The sequence below is a fragment of the Tauraco erythrolophus genome, chromosome 10 (genome assembly GCF_009769465.1).
Source record: "Tauraco erythrolophus isolate bTauEry1 chromosome 10, bTauEry1.pri, whole genome shotgun sequence".
Classification (NCBI taxonomy): Eukaryota; Metazoa; Chordata; class Aves; order Musophagiformes; family Musophagidae; genus Tauraco; species Tauraco erythrolophus.
The window spans coordinates 36,042,109-36,059,319 of record NC_141474.1 but is presented as its reverse complement, the minus strand read 5'-3'; the positions used below and the strand labels follow the sequence as shown (position 1 = coordinate 36,059,319).

Below are 17,211 nucleotides of genomic sequence, written 5' to 3'. Positions count from 1 at the left end.
AAAAACTTTGTTCTGAACAAAGTCTGTGACTCTGAGCACCACCTGCAGTTCTGATGGCTTGGGGTACTGATAGTACTTGGGGTCACAATGTAACATCATCTGTGACTGTCTGGGTCTGGATTCTGAGGCTATGTCTAAGCTGTGGGACCTGAAGCCAATTCCCATGTCCCTTTGCAAACCTCCAGACAAGCCAAGGCTTGGGGATACTATCCCTTCTGTCTTCCTCTCCTTTCACAAAACTTCTTGGTTTCAGCTGGAGGAGACAGGACCTGCTGGGTGCAATCATCCACAACTGCTGGGCTGGTTTGAATGTTGTGTAACCGTCTCAAGCACCCAGAATTAATGGATATGTCTCAGAGCCAGAGGAGATGTACTTCAGACATTAAAGACTCTATCTTCTCTAGATGAAGTTCAGAGAATTTTTTTACTTTCTACTGCAGCAGTAGGTTTTGAACTGAAACAAATGGAAAACAGACTGAAGGAGATTCTTTAAACCAGATCTGGGTTATAATTCAAACGCTGCTTATAACTAAGAGAGGAAATGTTCTGGGACATGGTGCTCTCAGCTCTGACCTCAGAGGAAGTTTGTATGATTTCAACATCATAACTGGAAGACGAAAATAATTTGTCCTATCTTAGTCTCTTTTTTTTTTTTTCCCTCAAATGAGGTGAAAGGAGCTCATGCCAGGATATTTCTTAAACAAACCTATTGGTTTAAGTACATCTAAATATTAGAATAATATATGTCAGAAAAATGCACTCTTCGTGAAAAGGTTTACTCTTAATCTTTATTTATTTATTTTATTGTATCTAAATACTATCAATTAGCAGCATGAGAGTATAAACATGCAAAATTCTTGTTTATGCAAAGCAGAATTTGTTAAGAGTGAGCTGTATCTAAGGCCAAATACTACAGTCACATTTAAGTAAATTATCTTTGTCTAAGAATTATATATTCCGTTTTTCTTCTAAAATTATAATCGCTAATGCCAGGATCCTACACATTCTGACTAACTCTCTACATGTAGAATTTCCCTACACTGGAACTTAACAAAACTATGAAATGGGATTGAAGATTGGCAGGTGCAGTGAGAGAGAGAGAGAGAGAACTGCTCTAGCAGAGAATTTTATGGAGCTCATGAATAATAGTGTAAAGTACAAAGAAGAAAAAAATTTTTTGTTTGTTTGTTTTTTTACAGTGATAATGCTTTGTGTTGTTGAGGTCGTAATCATACTGATGCTGATCTTCCTAAGGAATCGGATCCGGATTGCTATTGCACTGTTAAAGGAAGGTAGTAGGTATGTTTGTCTGATTTTAATATATTTTAAATTTTATTAAATGATCTTTAAAGTACACTCTTCTTGAGCTTCATCTTGCACTAGCTAAGGGCAGAAAGTTGGCGGTTAAAGTACCACACTGGGTTTGTTGAGCCGAACGGGCAGCATAAGGAATGCCAGTTCTCTGTTAATGAGGTCGTGCTTGTAAGAGCTTTCTTTTGTGCTGTAAGACATTTCTTGTCTCTTAGCTCCCTGCCTTAAGAGTATGTACTCTGTTAGTGGTGCCACGTGTCCCCAGTACAAGAAGGTGTAGCAGCAGAAATGCTAAGTTTGGTACACTTTTAATAGGAGCCTGGGACCTATAGCTGCCGGCTTTGCTCTGTCACTGGATTGTCTCCAGAGCGACATACCAGTGGTAGAGGATTGGTGTTGTTTTGGCTGTGGCTTTTATTTAGGAAAGGCTGCATTCTTCTGGCTCCAGTCAAACTTTTGTGTGGACATGCATAAATCTGCAAAGAGGAAAGGGGACTTCATGACCAGGTGTTGTAATACGGTGCAGTCCAAGATACTTCTTTTCAGCTCTGCGTAAAGAAGAAAGCAGAGCAAGATATGAGAGTTGAAGGCCTAGGTGACCTCTTCATTTTGTGTTGCCTGAAATCTGCAGTCTTTGTTCACAGTGGTTGCTGTTTTAAACAGTGCAAACACTTAGTTCTTTTTTTTTAAATGGGAATATAACAAACGAGAAATGGACTTAAAACATCAGGGCCTTGGGTTTCGTTGCAGATAGGCTAAGGTCTCATAGACCTTGGAAGTGGCACTCTGCTGTTAAAGCACATAGAGTTAGCGCCGAGTTTGTCTGTGTGCGCTTGCTTGTAGTTTTCTGCCTTCTCTGTTGACATTGTGGTTCTCGAGAATTCTCAGGATTTGGGATTTTTGTAATGGGATTAAGAAATATTGAAGTTCTGCATTCAGCCAGGTACCTGTTTCCTGTCTTACACGACTGTGCAATTAGAGCATAGCAATTAATTTTGGCGGTGCTAAATTACACTGTATAATTCCTGTTCATTAAAATCCAGGAACACCTTTAACACTCTGCAACACTTTTGTTCACAACCTTAACAGGTAGAAGGATTTTGGAAAGTTCATAAACTTCCTGGTGAGAAGTAATAACATTCTCTAGTTTTTCAACAGCATGGAAAGATCACTTGAGGGTGATGTTTTTACTCTCATGCATAACACATGAGGTGAAACACTGTATGTAATTACTGTGAACCTAACAGACCATGACCTGTATTCAGGAAGATGAAAAATAAGCTGCTAATAACTGGAAATCAAATTACATTTTTCAGTACCTTTTAACTACTCTCTCAAAAAAATTACAATTATAATGCTGATAATCGACTTGAAATCCATAGTTGGAAACAATTAACAGTTGTTACTCAGTTTGTTGGAGTCACTGTCCTTAGTCTTAGTGGTAGCCAAGAGCCAACCATTAACTGCTGAACACTGCTGATACGTAGTGATTATTTCTCAGACAGCATAAGGCTGCATCATCCTGCATGACTCTGAATGGGCTTTTATGTCTCATAAACTCAGACAAAAATTAACGTGTGGCTCTTGAACTCTTGGTTGCACATGACAGTCCCCTTGCATTCCCCACAGCATTTACTAGTTTAGCATTAAACTGAGTAAATATGTCTCCTTTTACACTCTGAAAACTATAAATCAAATAGCATCAGAAGTGCCTCAAGTTGTAGGAGAAATACTATTGGAAATGACAAGAGACAAAAAGGCTCACGATAAGCTTACAGGGTCACTGGAAAGAAAGTTTAGACTAATGGGAAGAGGTAGATGGCAGGAGCATAAGGAAGAACCAACCTGTAAGCTTCTGTGAACGAAACCCGTGCTCTCTGAAGTCCCATCCCGTGAGATACCCAGCAGAGGTGCCTCCAGACAGCTGCAGCCAGTTTACCCAGCGGGGCTGTGTCAGCTCATGCTCTTCCGAAGGAGCCGTCCCCAGCAGAGCAGGAGCTGGCGTCCTCAAGCTTCTGCTCACTGGTCGCGTTCTAGCCACAAGGAGGATTAGTAGAATGTCAGCCTAAACGTCAGCCATGATGTTACAAGGAGCTGTCTAAGCCATCAGCAGCGAAAGGCCAGTATTCCTTCTGCCTGCTGACGGCCAGAGGTGAGCACCACTCCTGAATGGCACACGCAAGGAAAGTCACATTGTCACAGGGAGGTGTTAGCAATGTCCTGGCATTAGAAGGACACGTTAGTGTCCCTGCCCCAAAACAGTTAGTTAAGGCAGGAAAGGGGCTGGGAACAGAGTCCTCACATGCAAAGTAGCAAGAGGTGATTTCAGGTGTGTAGGAGCTGGAGGAAGAGCATAGGTGCTGAGCAGAGCGGGACAAGGAAGTACAGGGTGATGTCTGCAGCAGTCAGAAGACGTGATTGAAATGGGTTTGTGACCTGTTAAGAGCTGGATCTGTGAAGCAGTAATGGAGAAGGAGGAAGCAGAAGACAGGCTTGAACATCACAAATCGATAAAGTTGACTGTAGTGCTGCCGATAAAAGTGGAGTGGTGGAAATGACAACATGAAGATGTGAAGACATTTGAAGAAATAATCTGCAGTATTCTGAGGTCCCAGCACTAGGTTATGCTACCACTGTCAAAAAGTAGCTCAAAGTAAAAAGGATGATGCTAGAACAGGACTGATGAAAAGCTTGTTTCTTAAATTGTTGTGGCTTGCTAACGTGTTGTGTTTCTTTCATAGGGCTATTGGCTATATAATGTCTACATTGTTCTACCCAATCGTCACCTTCGTACTCATTGCAATTTGTATTTCCTACTGGGCTGTGACAGCTGTGTATCCTTCTGTCTGTGTACCTCTTTGGAGGAACAGTCTTCTGGTCTGGTCTGCAAGGCCAGATAATTCTCTGCTATTTCACGTGACTCAGATCAGCGTTAGGAGGGCTGTTTGGTCACTTGGCACCTGCTGCGCGGATCCACTCTTCCTCACAGCGCGTTTGCATGTGATGCACGAATCAGACAGTCAATTTAATTTCATTACAAAGAACTGGACTAATATTCACACCAAGGCTGAGGGGTCATACGAGGCTTTGTGTACTACATAAGGATGACTTTGAAGAGGAAAAAAGGGCCCTCAGCAAAGAGTGAATATGGCCTTTAATGTGCTGCATGCTCTATAGGGCTGATGTTAATGGGGGTGGGGGGAGCTCCAGGTATGTTTTGGTCAGAAAAGTGTAGGAAAGGAGTGAGAGAACATACAATGCACTGAGTCCCCTCTAAATTGCATAACAGCAACCACTGTCTGTTTTTTCCCAGAACATCAAAGGTTTGGCAAGATGTCAGAAAGGGAAAAACTGCTTTTTGAAAAGACATTGGTCTCCCACATGCAAAGAGGGTCCGTTATTGCTGTTCAGGACAATGTTAATTCATCCCTATGCTCTGTGTCTACTTCCACCAAAACATGAACTGTCAAAGAACTACTGCATAATCTGCCTTGTCAAAAGTAGATGTGCAGGAGAGACTGAGTCAACTTGCAAGGTTATTCCCCTTGCCCGTTGTGGTCAGGGGTTATTACAACTCTGGGATGGACTTTGCCTTAGTTCTCTAAGTAATGAGAGTATTCGGTATTGCCTGTACATCTCTGCATAGCAAAAGCAGTTTTTCTGTTATCTGCACAAGTTCTCTGGAGCTGGTGGTTACCCACTGCCGAATCCTGAGTTGCTCGAAGCCTGCAGTTCTGTGATTCCTCCTTAAAATATTTCATTCAGTTTTCTGGCTACATCAGGAGAACCTGTGTATAAAGTAATGGCTAATCAAATTCTGTGCAAGTATGCAAACCTGACTTGTGACCCAGAGGTAAGTGTAATGTATATTTACATTGTATATTTATATATATGTAAATATGTATATTTACATATAGTGAGAGCTATACTTATTGCATTTCTTAATCAGTATTAAATACAATGCTGGTAGAAAATGTGCCTATTTGAAGTAATGATTCCTCGTGTTAAATCTGAAAATAATACTTAGTGTTCAGATGACACTTCTTTGTTCAAAGCAATTTACAGACATAAACTAATTTTTCTGCTAAACTGTCCTGTGAGGCAAGTAAATATTAACTTTCTAATTTACAGGGTGAGAAAGGAAGACACAGAAATACAGGCTTATTTGGAAAGGTCTTCTTGAATTCATGAGGATTTTATTTTGTTGTCCTCAAAAGGCAATAGAAGACTTTGAAAGCTGTGCCTCAAACTTGCCCAAAGACCAGCCATGTTTTGAAGCAGAGGCTTAGCTTGTTTTGGCACAGCAATGACCTTTATGAAGCTTCAAAAATATTTGTGTGTTGGTTTGTTTGGGTTTTTTTTGTCTTCAGTTAAGTGTTTTGACTTGACTGTGGGGTTGAATTTAAGTATTTTTTGAAAACTAGAAATATTTACCAAATATTATATCAGGATTATTTTCAGGTGTTTAAATTTCAATGTACTGTGTATATCTCAAGCAATTCCCTACCCTGCTAATGTCTGAACACTAAAAAAGAAAGAGATTAGACATGACTAGTTTTATTTCATGCCCAAACTGAGCAAATATGTGAAATGAACAATAGAAATATGGAAAAGTAATTAAATGTAAAGACTACTCCTGTTTTAGTACTCTGAGATAGGTAAAGGAAGTCGTGACCACATCCACAGCTTGTATAAAATGGCATAGCTCAGTTGATTTCGATTCAACTGTGATGATTTACCCAAACTGCAGATTTGGCCTCTGGTTTTCAAATAATTACTTTTTTTTTTTTTTTAATGTGAGCGGGTTTTCTTTAATGAAACTGGAGCATTTATGTATCTTAAAAGTAAATTTCTGAAATTCAAATTCCATTTATGCAGATTTCGGGCATGTGGTGAACAGCCTTGTTTGCTAACTGCATAGTTTAAAGTTAAGCACCTGCATAAGACATTAATATGAATCTTTAAATATGTTAACAGGTTACAAAGAATTGGAGTGCAGTGCTGAATGAGCTAATGAAACATCAAGCAGAATTGTGTTATTTGCATTAAGGTGCTATACTCCAGAGACTTCGTACACAGAGTTCATTGCTTATCATTGTGGTGTTTCTTTTTCTTTCTATACAGACTTTTAACACAACCAATGTGACTAAATTGTGTCCGGGTGCTCAGTGTACTTTTGCTTTTTATGGAGGAGAAAGCCTGTATCATAAGTACATCTTCATCTTCCAGTTAGCCAATGCCTTTGTCTTTCTCTGGCTGGTGAACTTTGCAATTGCACTGGGTCAGTGTACCCTTGCTGGTGCCTTTGCCTCTTACTACTGGGCCTCTCGAAAACCAGCTGACATTCCACTGTGGCCACTCTTCTCTTCATTTGGACGAGCAATACGGTAAGACTACGGAGCTGGATGTAAACCTTGTCATGTATCCAGCAAGTACTCTTCTTACTTCTCATCACAACTCCAAAACGTAGCACCATACAAGCTGCTATGAGGAAAACTAACTGTTCCACCCAAAACCAGCAGAATCAGGAAAACGTAGTTGTTAAGGGGAGACTGGATCCTGTAGCCCAACCGCAGCAAGGCTGCTGCAGCTCCATGCCTCCAGGTCCAACCAGTTATAAGGCTGAGCAGGTATTCACAGTAGGCGCAGACACCGAAATACACGTATACAACCCATGTATACATGGCTGGCTGCACAGATGGACAGACGGACACAGCACTCACACAAACACCAATATCACCAATGGCTTCATCCTGTTTCTCTGGCAGATCAGGAAGATGGTCCATTAGTATATGTAATTCCCACTAATGGATCTTCCTCCACTTATAATTTTATTTTTATATATTTATATACACACACACACACGTACAGAATTGTGCATATACGTATATGCACAACATAACAGTCATTTATTTTGTTTTAGATACCATACAGGTTCGCTGGCATTTGGAGCCTTAATTCTTGCAATTGTCCAGCTTATTAGAGTAATACTGGAGTACTTGGATCACAAACTGAAAGGTGAGATTTATGAATTTGCTCTACGTTATAAAGACCTCCTTAATTACTTCCTTATTTTCCCGAGATGTTTTTTTCAGCAATGTACAGAGGTTAATTCCACATTATTTTTAGCCATTGACGTTCCATTTGAAGCCAGTGAATTTGTGCTGATTTACTCAAATTGAGTCTATGTCCTTGGGAACTTAATGCAGAGTTCATGCGGGATGTGGATCTGATCTAATTGAAAGCTGGTGAGCTAAATTTAGTTGAGAAAGATAATCCATACTTAGAAGAAAAGAAATAATGTTTCTGCTTTTGTCACAATTTAAGATTTTCTTCTGAATAGCTTTCTATGTTTTCAAGACTGTTCATGAGTTCTATATGATATACTCTCTCCTTTTTTTCAGGTACACAGAACTCCTTCACTAGATTTCTACTCTGCTGCCTCAAATGCTGTTTCTGGTGTTTGGAAAAATTCTTAAAATTTATAAACAGAAATGCCTACATCATGGTATGTGCTGTCTCTGCATGTGGTCTCCCCTATCTGGGACACTAAAATACCCTAGCCACTACTAGTTGGTCAACAGCCAACTAGAATCTGCTGAATAATGGGATTTATGTGAGTTTTCAGGAAATGCATGTGGTCCTACCATGAAAAAGTAAGATCTTTTTTTCTTCTTGTAAACTCAGCCTCTTTTTGTGCCTGTCCTTGTCCATCCCCCTCACCCCTCAAACTGAGTGGGAAGGGATGGCATAACTCATTAACTCCTCCTCTGATTCAGCAATTGAAATCCTGATTTCAACAGGAATATTAGCTTGTTTCATGTTGCATGTTGATGGCGCTTCAGTTTGGAGGCAGTGTTTGAATAAGGAGGTCAGAAGGCATGTGGTATCTGTATTTTCTCCTGGAAGTTTAAAGCACAAATTCTACTAGCAGCAGCACTGATATTTCTATAAAATAACCCTCCTTAGATTTCAGAAGAGAAATTCCAGATTTCCATCTGAACAAACATAGACAGATTTCAGCCTAGGTTGTTCTGACTTGGAGCAATTTCAGTAATTCAATGGTACAGTCATGGACTTGTCTCAAAGGACATGGCTGTAATGGGTCCGTTATAAACCATGTTCATAATTGATGTTTCAAATTAATGCCATAGAATCATAGAATGGTTTGGGTTGGAAGGGACATTAAAGATCATCTAGTTCCAACCCCCCTGCCATGGGCAGGGACACCCTCCACTACACCAGGTTGCCCAAAGCCCCATCCAACCTGGCCTTGAACACTTCCAGGTATGGAGCAGCCACAGCTTCTCTGGGCAACCTGTTCCAGTGCCTCACCACCCTCAGAGGGAAGAATTTCTTCCTCAGATCCCATCGAAATCTGCCCTCTTTCAGTTTAAAGCCATTGCCCCGTGTCCTGTCACTACATGTCCTTGTCCAAAGCCCCTCTCCAGCTTTCTTGTAGCCCCTTTAGGCACTGGAAGGCTGCTGGAAGGTCTGCCTGGAGCCTTCTCTTCTGCAAGCTGAACAGCCCCAACTCTCTCAGCCTGTCTCCACAGCAGAGGTGCTCCAGCCCTTGGATCATCTTTGTTGCCCTCTTCTGGACCCGCTCCAAGAGCTCTATGTCCTTCTTCTGTTGAGGACTTCAGAGCTGAAAGCAGCACTGCAGGGGGGATTCTCACGAGAGCAGAGCAGAGGGGCAGAATCCCCTCCCTGACCTGCTGCCCACGCTGCTCTGGATGCAGCCCAGGACACGGTTGGCTTTCTGGGCTGCCAGTGCACATTGCCAGCTCATGTTGAGCTTCTCATCAACCAACAGCCCCAAGTCCTTCTCCTCAGGGCTGCTCCCAATCCATCCTCCGCCCAGCCTGTACTTGTACTTGGGGTTGCCCTGACCCACGTGCAGGACCTTGCACTGGGCCTTGTTGAACTTCATGAGGTTCTCACAGCCCCACCTCTGAAGCTTCTCCGTCTTGAAGAGGAAGTATTCTTTTTTACTGTCTTGTTAGCTGTTGGTAAACTGACTGCACTAAGAGCTGTTCTGTTATATCTTACCCTTGTGGACACTATTCCAAGGCAAAGAAATTTTTTTTGTTCCTGAATAACTTCAGCTGCTTTACTTTATGCTGATGTAAATCCACCGACTTTGATACTGGTATTGCTCATCTCTTCTTAAGTGAGAGCAGTGTCAGGTCCAAGGAGATACCTACAGGAGTCAACTCTCTTCTGCTCTACAAGTGCCTGTTCCTTTCCAGTGACTGTAAATCTAGTGTAGGTAACTCGCAAAGTGAGAATAATCCCTCAGCAAGTACCTAATTTGCTCTAATTGCTCTAATTTGCTCTAGTTGGCAAACGGAGTTTACTGCCTGCAAGATCACAAGGGGTGGCATGCTCATCACCAGGTGGTTTGAAGGGGAAAGACGGATGATATTCTGTCCCAGCCTGGTGGGAAGCATTGAGAGGTAGCAGGTGATTAAGGGAAGTGCTTTATGCTCATCAGAGTTTCAAGGCCACATATTAGAGAGAACTGTGCATTACACACAGTAAGATTCTGGCATACAAAGAGGTATGTATCCTAATTATTTAAAATACTTAACAGCTACTATTATTTTTCAGATTGCCATATATGGTAAAAACTTCTGCACCTCGGCAAAGGAAGCATTCTTTTTGCTCATGCGGAATGTGGTGAGGTAAGGGACCATCTCCCAGTTCTTAGAAATATCAGCATTTCCTGCTGTTGCGCTCTGAAGACACATTTCTTTCCTCTCCCATGTCTCCTCCAAATATTTTTGGAAGCTGCTTCTGTCCTCAGACATGTCCCTCACTTCTAACACTCAGTGTGTAAATAGCAGGCTGTCCAGCACAATAACCTATGCAAAATTGATGTAATCTAACAGTTTTATTGTGATTAGTCCTTCAAATTCGTAAGCACCCAATAGATTGTAATAGTGCCTCCAAGGAACCAATGGAGCCCCTGAGAGGAGATCTATGGATATACAGGAATGTGGTGCTCATCATCTGCTGTACGTGTGCGTGTTTCTTGAGCTTTGGTCTGCTACTGTCTGTGAAAAGGAATGCAGAAAGACCTAAGTCTTCAGATTGTACAGAAAGCTTATGAAGTGTCAGAGTGGCAGGAAAGAAGAGAGAGCACTTTGCTTTCAAAACCAGTATTTTTAACATAACCAGATCTCCCCTGGTGCTCTGAACTCCCCTGACCCTTTTCCCCACTACCGAGACTGCTGTCAAACTCCCAGTTCTTGTTAATATTTTTGTTCATTGCTCCTGGCTCCTCCTGCACTGCTGTGGGATCAAAACGCGATGAGAGAGCAGCTCAGGAGCAGCAGACAGTCTGATTACCAGGCAAGCGACAGAGTGAAACTGGTTAGGTGGTTTAAATTATTGAGTGAAGGACTGGGAGGAGGAGAAGAATGGAGGGGGAGGCTGAAAGAGGAAAATGGAAATGATGGTTAAGAAAGAAGAGGAGAGGCTTAGACATGGGAGAATGGAACGCCTTCACTGGGTTACCCTGCGCTGGTACCGGTGCAGTGGTGTCTGCGCTGGGTAGTGCCTGTGCGACAGGGGAGAGAAGCTGCCGCCTTTTCCATTCAGAGCATCACCTCACTGTTTGTGCTTTTGCTCTTAATTAGGAAGAGCAATAGCTAAAAGCCAAGCATACAATTTTATTGTTTGAAACAAAGATTTTTTTTATCTCATGTATTTTGCTAATTCTCAATTCTGACAGGTTAATGATGATTTGTTCACTTTAGTATTTCTTAGCATTTATCTTTCATGGTAGTCAGTGCTGCATATTACCATATGCATAGCCTTCAGCGCTGTCAAGAGGCTGATGATACAAAGCTCATTTTCCATCCCATTATTTACCTGCAGTTTCTAATAAGACAGACTGGCAGGATTTCGAGCAGAAACTCCCTGCCGTACCTTTCAAGGAGGGCTGCAGATTTACTGTCAATTTTTCTGTCTACCTTCATTCATTCATCTGTGATTGTCTCCCTGCTTTGAGGCCTCCTGCCTTCAGTGTTGTACCATAATACCTTAAAATAGTAGATTTGGCATGTTACGGGGTCATGAAATGTGGCCAGGTAGGATGGGTGAAAAAGAGACCTAACAGCAACCTACACAAGCATTGCTTTTTGGTTTGGTGTGTGCTTTGCCCCTTCTGGGCTGGCTTATCTGTGACCCTAGAAGAAAGGCTGAAATAAAAATATTTTGATGCTTTGGTTTGATCTTGTTTAACGACCAGGAGCAATAAACCATCTTCAAGTGCTGTAGCAGTATTGCTGCAAGGAGACCCAACTCAACACAAGACTCGTTGATTTGTTGGGATTTGTTTTGTTGGTGCTTTGTTTGGGATTAGGCTGTAACAAAGCTCATCTCAGTGTTGCGTTTCTGCGCTGTCGTATTGTCAGCCTGAAACCAGCAGAAGACAGCTTCTTGATCATGTTGTGTCAATTATCCATAGATTTAAGGAGAAAGAAAACAAAGGTCTAGTTTGTGATGATTATGTATCATTTGTCTTTTGCTGAACAGAGTTGCAGTACTGGACAAAGTTACAGACTTTCTTTTATTCCTGGGGAAAATTCTCGTTGCTGGTGGTGTAGGTAAGCTAATCAATTTTTTCGAAGCGGTGTGTTCTATTTTCTGGTACCTACAAGTATGCCGGCTGTATTCGTATGTACTTAGTTGGAGGTTCTCCTTGATCTGACTGTTTGAGGAAGTTGTCCCTGTGTTTCTAGGATTTTCAACATTGAACTAAACTATAACTATAACTAAACTTCCCCCACTGCCCTGGTGTGTTGTTGAGAGCATCTTTTCCATAACTGCTTTTACCGCTTTTGCATGTGTTGCTGGCACAAGGACTTCTGCAGCCAAAGCATCATAACTGGACCAAACCAAATCTGCATCCAATAAGTCAGCCACAATCGGTTCTCCTTTCATAAGAGCTGAACAAAGTTGCAAATGAGATTCACCTGGTAGCAGACAGCATGCATACAAGAGGAGGTGGTGCAGGTCTGCAGGAGATGGGCCTGAAGCTCTGCTGTGTTCAAGCCCATTGTAGCTATAAGCTATAGTGAAAGAAATAGAGTATTTCCAACATCCTTATAGGGTTTTCTTAGTTACCAGTAAATATTAAAATATATTATTCATGGTTGTTTGTGACAGAAAAGTGATTTTTTTTTTTTTAAATTAAGCACTTTACGATATTCAAGCTGGCAGTATTCTTATATGGTTTTTCTAAATTGTCACAGCAGTTTCAAAACATTATTTTACAAATAACCATGTTTTGTATTCTGTATACTTTAAAAGATTATTAATGAATTATATTTTAATCAAAAGTTGAATAGATTAAAATATTTTGTCATTACTGTAGAGTGACTTTCAAACTGGGGTAGCAAATTTGATTTGAAACATACTCTCTGAAATGTAAGCCATGAAATACTGAAATTAATTGAAGTCTTTGTCCTCTTTAAGAATAAATTCTTTGAGCAATTTCTGTTGTAGAAGCGTTGGTCTGTTCTAAACTTATTGCCGCGCTTATCACTAGCACTGCCATTTCTCCTTTTAATTGGAAATAGTTAAATATTTCTTCAAGCAAGAAAATTTAAATCAGCAGAATTTTTCTTTCTTCTTTTAGAAAAGATCCACCCAATGGTCTTTGTTATCCCATGTCATTGTCTTGTTTGTCATTATTTATTAATTTTGCTGTTAAATCCAGTAGAATGATGAAACAAAACAATTCATTAAAGTCTTTCTGGGCCCATGAATATCTTTATGGTAATTGATTCGTTTACATATGTCTTCTGTCAGAATATAGATCCAGCAGATAATTAGTATTGAGGAATTTATTGTTTACATACTCTTATTTAAACCGACCTTGGATCTGTTGTCTGTTTGGTTTGTCTCATCTGTTCTTTAAGTGTTAAGAAAAAGAGTTGGCGTCGCAGTCACTAATCTCCTGTGCTTCTTGCAGGTGTTCTTGCGTTCTTTTTCTTCACACAGAGAATACCAGTCTTTGCACAGGAAGCACCAACGTTAAATTACTACTGGGTACCATTGTTGGTAAGGCAACCATCTGATCTCCTGAACACTGAGGGCAGTTTGAGGTGCTTAGAGTGCCCAGGGCATGGTCTGGTAACAGCTCCTGTTGTCACACTCTCAGTGGTGTACTATCCACTGAAGTGAGGACTGATCTGCTACACTCCAGTCCTCTGGATCCTTCCGGCAGAAGTGGCACTGCAGTGACTCTGCACCTTCAGAAATATTAGGTTTCACATCTTTTTTGCTTAGACTTCCCAGACAGCAAAGGCTGGTGGTGAGGCACTGATGACAGCTTGGCTTCTAATGGATGGGACTTGTGATGCGTCTCTTTCTCCTTTTGTAGTCCCCCTAGACTCCAGAACATCTCCAGTATGACTGGTTCTTCAGAGCAATCTTGAAGGAGTTCAGAATATTCTTGGCATATATTCTCTCTGTGGGTTGAAATTGCCTCAATTTGACAGCTCAAAAACTAGCAGCTACTGCATGTTAGGATAAAGCGTCTTGAACCTGTGATCCCTTTCCCCAGCAGTAGTAACCGTTGGTAGAACTACAGAGCTGCCATAAATCCTCCCAGATTTGCTTAGCAGACTTGTGTTAATGCTGCCACATTGGTGCCAAACTAAATTTGGGGGTTTATTGTGGTTTGTTTTTCGCAGACGGTCATTATTGGCTCCTACCTAGTTGCACATGGGTTCTTCAGCGTCTATGCAATGTGTGTCGACACGCTTTTCCTCTGCTTCTGTAAGTACTACGTTTTCTTTCACTAATGCCTGCAAGTCACAGGAAGAGAAGTAGAAAACCACCTTATCCGTTCCTTACAGAATTCTGATGACGTGCTGGCAGACTGTGTGAAAAACAAGGTGCTTCTGCTTTTCAGACTGGCTCCTGGATGCATTCTGCAATGCAGAAGTGTTTTAGTATTCAGATTTAATTAGTTTAAGTAATGGAAGGTAGCTATATGGCTCATGGGGATATCTGGCTTTTGTTTTTCAGACGTTCCTTAACTTTCATTAACAGTTCGCGTCTGGGTGCTTTGTAAAGAGCCCTGTATAGCAATGATTCACTCAAACCTCCTGTTAATAACAAAGTTATTCTTTGGTATATAGGTAGTCCTTTGTTTTCAACTTAGAGCCCAGAACAAAGTATTATGCTGAATTACTTTCAAATTTCAGTAAAATACCGTTTTAAAAACTATCTGTCCCTTGGACCCCCCCAATGTTGCCATTGTTGCAATTGTGGGCACCCTCAAAGGAACTGCTGTTCAGTGTGTCCAGTCAAAGAATACTAAAACCACAGAAGAAATCTGTTGGTCTCAAATTAGGACATGACCGTAAGAAGAGGATGTACTTATTACAAAATACTTTCCATTTGCCAGACTTACTGAATTAAAGAAATAAAGATACAATTTGTCTATAATGAAAATCATTGTGGTAGGTCCAAGTAGAAGTTACATAGCAGTTACTGGTTTTGCAATTGGTGAATTGTTTGATAATACCAAGGGAACAGTCTATAGCTTGATCTATCATGTTCCAGTGGGTCACTGAGGCAAGATAAAGATGGTAATACTGATTCTCCTCTTAAAATTGTGTACATTCTTTCTTTCCTTTAAACAGTCACCTTCTTAACCTTGCTTCTTTCCCTAGGAACTAAGGTTAGCAGTGATTCTGGAAATACCCAGTTGCCAAAGAATCACAGGAACAAAATCAGTCAGAAAACTGAAAATTGATGTCTAGTTGAGAGCAACGTCCTATTTATCTCAAGTTATGGACTTTGGTTCTAAACAATCGTGATCCCAGGCAGACATAGTGCTAATAACACTCCAAGAAATGAGCTGAACCATAAGTAAATAAATGATAGCTATTATTTAGAATGAAATGGAAATTGATCAAAATAATAAAATTTAGAAAGTTTGTTCACGCATTCAAAAGTTAACAGATTTTCTTTTTAGTTTATTCCAAAGACACATGGAATATCCGGCTGTGGAGATACATGAAGATTTGCTTCCTCTAACCTCTTTGGCCATTCCTTACAACTAGTGCTGTCTTGGCTTTGCAGACACAGCTGTCTGCCTCTGCGTGGTTGCAGGTGCAATGACTGTGCTTCACTTGCACACTCCCTCCAGATTGCCCATCGGTGTGAAATTGTTCACTGGTCTGTGACTACTGCGTGGCATAAACACTGGGCTGAACTCAGACCAGTGATTTAGTCATGACCTTCTGTTGGAAAAAAAGTAGTATGTCTGCCTCATTATTTCCAATTCATATTCTGTTTTGCTTCCAATACTTCTATTCAGTAACGGACAGTGAGAGATCATATATAATATTGTGCACTCGTGGCATCAGATTTTCAACAGAACTTTATCCTAGGCAGTGAAAAAGGGTCCGGTTTTAAAAAGTGCTTAAATCCACAGCTCCCTTTGGGACAAATTTCCTAGCAAGGTGCAGGCAAAGTGCCAGGCTTCAGTGGAGGCGTGTTCCTGAAAATTTCCATCTATAGTGCCAAACCAAAGAAACGGAAAATAAAAAGGATATATTGCAGTCATTTAAAAATGGCTAGATGTCTGTGTCTCTGATTTCTGTAAAACCTCTTTTGATTTGAGAAAACAGAAATTTTATAGTGTCTTTCATCAACTTAACAATACAGCTAAATTGCCTTGACTGAGATTTTTTTTTAATGTTGGTTCTTTTGCTCTCTCCTTTCTTCAATTCTCTGTGTGTGTGTGGTTGTACTGCTGTTTGCTCTTTTGGCTGCTTTTGCTGTGTAAATTCAGGTGAAGACCTGGAAAGAAATGATGGATCTACAGCAAAACCCTACTTCATGTCAGCTAGCCTCCACCGAATTCTGGGGAAGAAGGAGCTAAGCCCTAAGAAGGCAGTGGGATAACATGCACTAAACCTCAACGTCAAAACAGTGTCACTTTTAAGCAAAACGTGTATAAAGTAGGCAAAAGTAAAAACTGTAAATGATGCTTCTGGGTAATGGGTGATTCTTTTTTCCTTTTGCTTATATCTGAAAAAATGAGCAACATTGGTAACGTTTAACTAGTTTAAATGCTTAAACTAACAGCTCTGAAACAAGTCCACGTTTTAGTTTATAGAGTGCCTATGAAAAGGAAAATGTAAATTTGAAGCTTTTTTAAGTCTATAATGATGTTTTAATAACTTTTGTAACACAAGTTGCTGGCTTAGATGACAGCAGTTTTGATAATGTTTCTTTTTATAAGTGTATATTTGTAAAAGAAATTCAGGCGATTTTTTGGAAGCACTAACATATAACCTAATTAGCCATAAAAAGATAGTTCGAGACTCTCTAGTTAAGCAGGAGATGGTACTAAATTTGTAAATATGGTGCTATGATTGTATTTTTTTGTACGAGCTGGTTCACAGCTATTTAAACTGTGATTATACATGCATTAATGATTCCCTACACTGAAAAATGTAGTGATATTTTAATCACATCCACAACTGTGTCTTTTAAGAAATGATGGTACCCTGCAGGTCCCAAAGAAGGCAGTCAGAGAAGACTATAGTTGATACTGCTTAAAGTGAAGTTTTCTGTGAGTTGTGCTTAAAAGATGATGTAACTGAGAGAAGGTGCCACTGCACTTGACATGATTTGTGGTTCACACAAATGAGGTTTCATCTGGTACAAGATGGTGAATGTATCATTTTTAGCCGATGTCTAAAGAGAGATGCACTTGTGTTAATATCCCCCTATCTCTAACGAGTCTCTGATGGTGTTCTACATTATGAGGAAGTTGAGCTTCACTGAGAGGAAAACCAAATGCAGTCTTATTTTTCCTTGGAAGAAAGTCTCGGCCATATACATGCACAAGGAATTCCATTG

The 17,211-nt window shown here is 40.6% G+C and overlaps 1 protein-coding gene across 1 annotated transcript in view; it reads left to right on the top strand.

The window, feature by feature from the left end:
* Positions 1–16,248, top strand: part of SLC44A5 (solute carrier family 44 member 5) — a 47,307-nt gene extending 31,059 nt beyond the window's left edge. The window contains exons 12-22 of the mRNA XM_086617083.1: positions 1,200–1,299; positions 4,053–4,145; positions 5,077–5,164; positions 6,436–6,698; positions 7,235–7,329; positions 7,716–7,819; positions 9,925–9,998; positions 11,857–11,927; positions 13,298–13,386; positions 14,022–14,106; positions 16,136–16,248. Coding sequence (XP_086473209.1) covers positions 1,200–1,299; positions 4,053–4,145; positions 5,077–5,164; positions 6,436–6,698; positions 7,235–7,329; positions 7,716–7,819; positions 9,925–9,998; positions 11,857–11,927; positions 13,298–13,386; positions 14,022–14,106; positions 16,136–16,248 — 1,175 coding nt within the window. The remainder of the gene's footprint in view (positions 1–1,199; positions 1,300–4,052; positions 4,146–5,076; positions 5,165–6,435; positions 6,699–7,234; positions 7,330–7,715; positions 7,820–9,924; positions 9,999–11,856; positions 11,928–13,297; positions 13,387–14,021; positions 14,107–16,135) is intronic.
* Positions 16,249–17,211: the final 963 nt, after the last annotated feature.